We start from the raw sequence: 8,371 nt of genomic DNA on the forward strand, positions 1-8,371 counted from the left end.
TATTTCTCAGTTTATAAAGGAAAAGAAAATGTTGGTTCAAATGATTCTAACAAAACACTGAAACACTATTACTGCACCACTACATGACAAGAGTGTCCACATTACCAACATGTAAAAACACAGGGAGAAAACATACTTAACTCAGCTAAAGACATTTTTGATGATACCGTTTACAATTTCCTCTCTGTCATTAACTGTTTTGGCCCACAATCAAAGTTTAATTGAAACAGGATTGGGATAAAGTAAAGTGGATGTAGAAAAACTGGTAAAAAAACACCTTTATTGTTGTTTTGGTTTCTCTGTATCTCAAGTCCATACAAATCCATCAAGAAGCTTCCACCTTTGAAAGTGGTTGTAAAAAAACATCTTAAATTTTTTCAACAAAAACTCCAGATGGAGAGGTGCAAACACAACAGGAAGTCCTTGTTTTTAAAGATAACTAAGGCTCTTTGTGATGCAACATTTCTGCTACTCATTTGACCACGGTTGCAGTCGTTGTTCTTTTAGCTTCTCCCGTCTGCAGGAGTCTCCACAGCAAGCAAACTCGCATGAAAGATTTTTACGCCAGATACCCTTCCTGCTGCAACCTGGACTCAAACCTGCAGCCTCAGGATTATGAGACAGCAGCACCGACCACCGATCCACATGGTTGCAGTTGAAGGAAATAAATGGCTGTCACTGCAGCTTATTGTTAGTTAGCTGAGATGTTTTTGTCAGTTAGAAAACCTCAGCTAAACCTCACAACAGTTTTAGTTTTTGGTCTTTGAGGCTCATCAGCCACTGACAGGATGTGATGTCTTCTGCTTGATAAAAATACTGTCGGCTGTAAAAAAGTATCAGCCTAAACTGCCAAAGTATTTTCATCTCCTCTTTTAATTTATTTATTTTTTACATTTAGGCGAGCACAGCAAATACTTATTTACAGTGCCAAACAAATCAATTAGAGATAGTAAAGTTTCTTGTTATTGGTTCTGTTTTGTTTCAACAGCAAAAGTAATAATGATTAACAATAATTTTTGTTACAGATGTAACAGCACATTATGGTAGACATTCAAAGTAAAACAGCAATATACTGTAACATAGTGGTAGAGTTTTATCTTTTATTTTTAAGTCAAAGTAGCGTTATGATGATTATATTTATGAATATAAACTGACTGAAAAGAAGAACATCTGAGGGATGTCAAAGAAAACTGTGACTTGATAAAAACCCATGTCAGAAGTTTCTCCACTCTGTGGACGTCAAGCCTACCAAAACCCTCAGAGTGATTATTGAAGACTGGTTGGAGATGAAAGATCTTCAAGAACCAATAAAAAAAAACAAATGTAATTCACGCACTTACCCCTTTTCTTCTGAAGCTGTATTTGAATTCTACTTCCTGATTTTTTTTCACTAAAGCACCTGCTATTTTCGGTTCACAGATCGCTGCTCTTAGCTTCTTGTCTCCAGCTCCACACCCGCTCAGATAATGACTATGAACAATTTAAATATGTTTCTTTTTCTAAGTTGTTGGATATCAGGTAAGAAGAATTCAGCATTTTTTTTAACCTTTGAATGATAAACGCCACTGCTAATTTGCTTTGAGTTCATAAAGGAAATGTCTTTGTGACGAACTTAAAAACTTTGGAGGTTCTCTTCAGTAACTGAAAAACTTGGACAAATAGTTGTGAAGTATAGACGTTTGGCACAAGTTTACAGCAATGATAGAAAACAAAAGAAAAAGGAAGGCCATCTAATTTCACATACGTTGTGTCACATTTGTTTTAAAGTGTTTATTGTCTCTACTCTGTTCTACGTTTGATAAAGTCCCATGTGTATTTGAACTGCTGGTTTTAACTGAATCTTTTTCTGTTAGGAGTCGTTGCAAGGGAACCCCTATTCACGCATTATCGACTGACAAACAGCTCAGTTTGTCTCCATGTCAGAAAACTACTTCAATATGAGAATTTAAAGTGGAAAAAAATTGCTGATCAAGTACTTGTTGTTGGAAAAACCCTTATTACAGACTATACAAATAAAATGTTCTTTAGCCCGGAGAACCTAACCCTATGTATAAATAATTTGGCTGAAGAAGACAGCGGCCTCTATGAAGTTTCTTACGTAGAGTTTCCACACATCAAGGACGAATTGGTGAGACACCAACTCATTGTACAAGGTATGTTTTGAGCAAAATTATTTTTTTATCTTCACATACATTGTGGCCAGTCAATCATAATCACTAACAAGGAGTTATTAAGCCTTATCAAGTTAAAAATAAACCACTTTAGAACTTTCAGCACCACTTATAAAGAGGCTTGGGTGAATGCATGTGTACATTTGAGTCTGCATCTCTAATTTTGATCTTTTGTGGAGGAGAAGAAATCCATTGCATCTGGAATGTACTCACAGCGCTTCACTTTTCCACATTTTGTTATGTTACAGCTTTATTCCCTCCGTCGAGGAGGTCATGTTTTCGGTAGCGACTGTTCCTTTGTCTGACTGTAGACAGGATTATTCAAAAAGTAAAGAATGGATAAAATTTTTAGGAACAAGTGGTTAAATTTTAGTGGTGATTTGTTTAAATGTGAAGGTCAAAGGTCAAGGTCACAGGTTATCCTGTGCTCTAACTCTGCAACAGTGTAATGTAGGAATGTCAAACTGCACAGCTGGTGACCTCATGGGTCAAGGATAATGCATGTTTATTTCAAGGTTCATAGGGTCAAAGGTCAAGGTCACAGGTGACTCCTTTGTTAAAAACATCTATGCTCCAGCAGGTGATCTGTTTATTACCTCCACCAAGGAAGTTATGTTTTCGGTAGTGTTTGTTTGTTTGTCTGTCTGTTAGCAAGATTACATAAAAATTAATAATGAACAGATTTGGAAGAAATTTTCAGGAAATGTAACAAACAAATCCCAACTGATTGAATGTTGATGGTGATCCAGATCAGGATCCAGACCGCACTATTTTTTATTGACTCTCTTGCCTTGGCTGGACCATCAGGACTTTTTCTAGAGCTTGCTGTCCCACCAGTTTGAGTGATTGGGATAGAAGGGCTTTAGTCAGGGAGGTGACCTCGACCCAGTGGTCACTCTTAAAGAGCTTCAGCATTGGTTTGTGGAGAGAAGAGTACCTTCCAGAAGGACAACCATTTCTGCAGCCGTCCATTAATTAGGCTTGTATGGTAGAGTACTGTAGAAAAAGTTGTCTTTTTGGAAGGTTCTCTTTTCTCCACAGACCAACTCTGGGGCTCTGTCAGAGTGGCCTTTGGGTTCTTGGCCAAGACAAAAGCCCCTCTGCCTCCATCACTCAGATTGGCTGGCCAGAGAGTTGTAGGAAGAGTCCTGGTGCCTCCATTGAAGTTGTAGAAACACCTGAAGGTGCAAACTGGATTCACCAGAGTTCAATTTTAAGTGTCATGGCAAAGGCTGTGAATACATACACTTACTGGCCATTTTATCAGGTACACATTGCTAGGACCAGGTTGGATGCCCTCTGTTTTCAGAACCGCCCTAATTTTTCATGGCATAGATTCTACAAAATGTTGGAGAAAATCCTCAGCGATTCTGGTCCATATTGACATGTTAACATTATTGGCATTTGCTTCAGATTTGTCACGTCCATGATGTGAATCTCCTGTTTCATCACACCCCAAAGGTGCTTGACTGGATTGAGATCTGGTAGCTGTGGACACCATTGGAGTCCAGTGAATCCAGACCCATCCGATCTCCTATCGTCCAATTATGGCGAGCCTGTATGAACTGTAGTTTCAGTTTTCTGTCTTTAGCTGACAGACGTGGCACCCTTGTGTGGTCTTCTGCTGCTGCCATCTGCTTCAAGGTTGGTTGTATTGTGGGTTTAGACATGGGTAGACTTTTGTTTGTAGCAAGTGGTTATTTGAGCTACTCTTGCCTGTCTGTCATCTCCAACCAGTCTGCCAGTTCTCCTCTGACTTTAACATACTTTTTCTGTCCACACAAATGTCGCTCAGTAGCTATCTCTTTAAACCCTAGAGATGTTTGAATGTAAAAATCCCAGCAGATCAGCAGTTTCTGAAATACTCAGACCAAGCTGTCTGGCACCAACAACCATGCCATATTCAGTGTCACTTAAATCTCCTTTCTTCCTCATTCTGATGCCCATGTCTACATGCCTAATAGCATATATTGCAAAACTTTCAAAACCCCTTTTTCAGTCTGTCATTATGGATATTCTGCATAGAATTTTTTGGGGAAAAAAAGATTAAATATATTTTGGAATTAGGCTGTAAGCCACAGAGTTTGTAACATAACGAAATGTGGGGAAAGTGAAGTGCTGTGAATACTTTCTGGTTGCACTGTATGCTGTATTATCATTCCATCCTGGAAAAAGAATGATTAAAACAAATAATTAAAACCCAAATTAATATGACATTCATGACCATGATAAATGGATGTAAATCTCTGACCACAACTGAAGATCTTCTTAATTAGTATTTGAATTTTTAATTTTTTTAAAATTCTGTATTCAGAAGATCAAATGTTGTGTGGGGCATGTATTCATGTATATATACAGCACAAGTTGAAACGCATTTATAGGATTAATATATGCTAACAACAAATGAATTATTGTTTAATCTGCATATTTGGGTGTTACAGATATGGTTCCCAGACCCGTGATGACTGTGATGCCAGAGGATCGCTCTAACATGTCTGCAGCGTCCTGCAGGATCACAGTAAACTGCTCCATCCAGAATGATTCGCTGTCGTCTGTCTGTGATGAAGTTGGCTGCAGAACATCTCAGAAGTCATTTAACCAGTTCAACCTCACCATCACCATCCTCTCTGACAAGACAACGGTTGTCTGCAGCGGCAGCAACCACGTTAGCACAAATAACAAATCAGAAAGTTACGCATCGTGGTGTAAGTACTGAAATAAAACTCTTTATCCTTGAGTCACTCACTGTTGTGAAGTTCAAGTCACTTGAAATTTCATACATTTAATTTTTCCTGCCTTGGTCTTTTTGTTTAATCACATATTATTTAAATGCTTGTGTTTTTTAGAATTTATCTTTATGTGCGATTAAGAAGGTGTTGAAAATGTTTTCATGGTTTTGTGTTTCAGGTTTCATTAAATCTAATCCTGAAAACAAAGACGATGCAAAACCACATCTTAATATGGAATTCATCATCCCCATTCTGTGTGTATTGGTCTTGTGTGCATGTGCTGCCTTTGCCATTAAATGCTTCCCAGCAGCATGGAAACACCAACTGGTAATCTACAAAAACAATTACATTGTCATCATATAACACGTAATATAAGAAGTGTTTTAATATTAGGATGAGCGATCTTGTTTAAAATGTCCTCTCCTGTATTGTGATGATGATTAGAAAGCATCTTTTTATGCACCACTTCCAGGCAAACACATCTGCTGCTCTGTTAATACAAAGCGGACCGCTGGAAACACAGACACACTCTGAGCCCAGAGTCTCCACGTCTTCTTCCAGTGAAGCAGAGCCTTCGTATGAGAACGTGGACATGACTCAGCCCAGAGGGGGCAGCAGCATCACAAGAGGAGAACCTGGCTCCTGGGACATTCAGGGAGTGGATACCGTTTACAGCATCCCAACGGCGACTGCCTCTTGTGTCAAATATTCCAGCAGTAAAGGCAGAGCAGGAAACATGAGCAATGAAAAGGCTTTGACTTCAGAGTCGGCCACAGAGGATAAGGAACAGAGAGTGCCCCAAATTGACACCGTATATACCGTGTTGCAGTTGCCAAAAAATGTGACATCACAGCCCCATCCAGACAATACATAAAGGTTTTTTCTTTTTTTATTAAACCTTTATTTAACCAGGCAGATCCTACTGAGATCACAGATATCAATTTCAAGGGAAATATAAGAAGCCAAAATAAAAGAGTGGAGCAACACATCGCAGTGTTCTCAGCCCTTTTCGGGTGGAAACCACCCCTGCACTTTGGCTGGCGGTAACCTGAACTCCTGAGGTGCTGGCTATGAAAAGTAAGACTACAGTACTGCTTTAAAGTGTTTTTAAATGTGTAAATATTATGACCTGCCAAGCTAAGAATTATTTAATGTCACTGCCAATTAATGACTGGCATCATTGTATAGAAAAATCCTCATAAATGTGATTAGAAGTTCATCAAAGTAAATGAGAGACATCACCCAAGTGCAGATATGTGGTGAAACCCTGCGGTAAATGTATTTCTCACAGTTATCACATTTTTCCTTCTTAAGTTGTTTTTTTTTTTGTTTTTATTTTGTCTTTCTGTCATAAATGGAAATAATGAATTAAATCATTATTCAGCATGATACTGTGACTTGCATACTTCGAGGTGGGTTAGCAAACACTGCGGAGGTGTTTTAGAGTCTTTTACCCTAACCAAAAAATAAATAAATAAATAAAAAGAAAAAAATTCTGCTTTAAAATGACTCAAAAACAAGCGAGGGCCAACAAAAGTTCTGTACAAGTAACTTCAGATTTACACATACCATCTTTTTAAATAAAGTAATGATCTTTACACAGAAACAGCTACCACTGGTTAACAGCTAAATCCTTCTGTAGCTGAAGTCATAAATCTCCCCCCTTTTATCGAAAAAGAAAGAAAAATACAAACTTGTATTTTAAAAAATGAATATTTACTGTGCCAAATGCAACATAAAAACGCCCAGAAAGGTCCAATATGTTATGTAACGACTTACCTAGCTTGCAACAGGTTTTAGTCAAGCACCCTGAGATGACGTCTGTTGTGAATTAGCACTATATAAATAAACTGAATTATAGTGGACTGAATTGGCATGACACTAATTTTTACCGCTTGGTATAGAAGAACAACAAAGATACTAAATGTAGCACATCAGATTGCATTAAACTAGAGAGTACAATGATGGTTGAGACAATAAAATAGTTTCAATAACATAATACTTGCACGTGATCATAAAATGATGCTCTTCTACAATAATCATTGCAGTTCTTGGCGTACATGAGTTTTGTACTCAAAAAGATCTTTAGAGAAAATCAGAATATCATTAAAGTAGATAAACATGAAGCAGTTATGAAAAAATAAATAAATGAACTTCTGATGTAAGCTGGCTATAAGAATGTTGTTGTTGTACAAATGTTTAATAATATAACAGTTTCTCTGTTGTAGCAAAAAAAGAGGTCCATGTCAACCTCAAGGATGATGAATTATATATGGAGCCATGACGCCATCTAGTGATTTCTATGTGTAACCTCAGACTGCAATCATTTAAAAAGGATTTATCTAAGCAATCATTTTAGAGAAGAATAATAAGGTATACCAACCAATATATCCAAACCATTTTAGTATATTTAATGATGTACCAGATTTTTAATGCTTTCCCATCTTTTCTTCATAAAGAAAATCCCATTTAGCAGACTGTATTCTTGATGCAACACAAACCAAATATTTTCCCGTTATTCTTAGGCTTAGTCACATCCACGATAACACCAACCTATGAATGGTATATCTGCTTCCTCTGCTTGTTTCCTTCTTTAGACAGTAGGCAGAATACACAGATCAGTGTTTGTACTGAATCAACAGAATGCCTCCATCTCCAGCTTGACATGTTCCATCACTGCTGATGTCGATCATCCGCTCCTACAGCCGCTGCCATGACGAGCACCGATTGCCTTCTGGCCACAACTCATAAAAGCTGCAGTTGCAATGGAGGCCTTGTACATGCCCCTTTAGGATGCCACGTTTCCTACCTCCTTCAGGATGCATGAAACATTCAAAAATACAAAGTGTGCAAATTAGAACTAGAATTAAAACTATAGTTTAATTATATATTTCCAGCTTCCTTGTTTCATTTGTTGCTTTTTCTCTTCCAGTCCTTTGGAAGGCAGACAATGTCGATCTAGGAAGGCTTTCCTTTCTTTCTTTTGTTTCTCAACAAGAGTTCTGTTTGTGTGTGGACGTTTGTTGGTGTCAGTTTTGTAAAGTTTCAGTTTGTCACAGGCCGGCACATGGCCCATAACAAAAATGAGGGGAGACCAGGAAATATGCCAATTAAAAAAGTTTTCTTGTGAACAAAAGACAAAAGGAGTTTAGCTGGAGGAGCAGAGAGAGAGACTGGTTAGTAGAGCCCTGTTTAAATTACTAAACCCAGGTGGCTCCAATTGTTCAAGGCCCACCTGTGACCTGCTGCAGGAACTGCCCCTGCAGGTCACAGGAGGAGTTCAAAAAAGCATAACAAAATCCACATATGTTACATTTGGAACAATAAGGACATCTTACATAGAAACAAATCCTTATTTTACACTAATTATTTTACACCATATGTTATTCTTATTGGAACACCTTTATTAATAACCTCAACTGGAAAAGGATTTGGACTTTACCAACCAAATATATGATAACCAATAAAGCA

General features: G+C 37.8%; 1 protein-coding gene across 3 annotated transcripts; it reads left to right on the forward strand.

Annotated features, from left to right (window-relative positions):
* Window positions 1–1,373: 1,373 nt before the first annotated feature.
* On the forward strand, window positions 1,374–6,289 carry LOC108248451. Of its 3 annotated transcripts, XM_017437233.3 has the most exons (5): window positions 1,374–1,518; window positions 1,854–2,153; window positions 4,613–4,876; window positions 5,079–5,227; window positions 5,373–6,289. In XM_017437233.3, exons 1-5 carry the CDS (start codon window positions 1,467–1,469, stop codon window positions 5,772–5,774), a joined length of 1,167 nt encoding a protein of 388 aa, XP_017292722.1. In that variant the 5' UTR covers window positions 1,374–1,466; the 3' UTR covers window positions 5,775–6,289. The 3 variants fall into 3 exon arrangements, with proteins under 3 accessions (XP_017292722.1, XP_024866612.1, XP_024866613.1); XM_025010844.2 differs by having other exon boundaries at window positions 1,393–2,153; XM_025010845.2 differs by lacking the exons at window positions 1,374–1,518; window positions 1,854–2,153 and adding an exon at window positions 2,771–3,815.
* Window positions 6,290–8,371: the final 2,082 nt, after the last annotated feature.

Source organism: Kryptolebias marmoratus, linkage group LG7, assembly GCF_001649575.2.
Source record: "Kryptolebias marmoratus isolate JLee-2015 linkage group LG7, ASM164957v2, whole genome shotgun sequence".
NCBI classification, from domain to species: domain Eukaryota; kingdom Metazoa; phylum Chordata; class Actinopteri; order Cyprinodontiformes; family Rivulidae; genus Kryptolebias; species Kryptolebias marmoratus.

What these genes read in the sequence shown, in the direction of transcription:
- LOC108248451 (XM_017437233.3), top strand. Translation starts at nt 1,467, where the DNA reads ATGACTATGAACAATTTAAATATGTTTCTTTTTCTAAGTTGTTGGATA. An exon ending in TCTAAGTTGTTGGATATCAG is followed by an intron (nt 1,519 to 1,853) that starts GTAAGAAGAATT and finishes TTTTTCTGTTAG; the next exon opens with GAGTCGTTGCAAGGGAACCC. An exon ending in ACACCAACTCATTGTACAAG is followed by an intron (nt 2,154 to 4,612) that starts GTATGTTTTGAG and finishes TGGGTGTTACAG; the next exon opens with ATATGGTTCCCAGACCCGTG.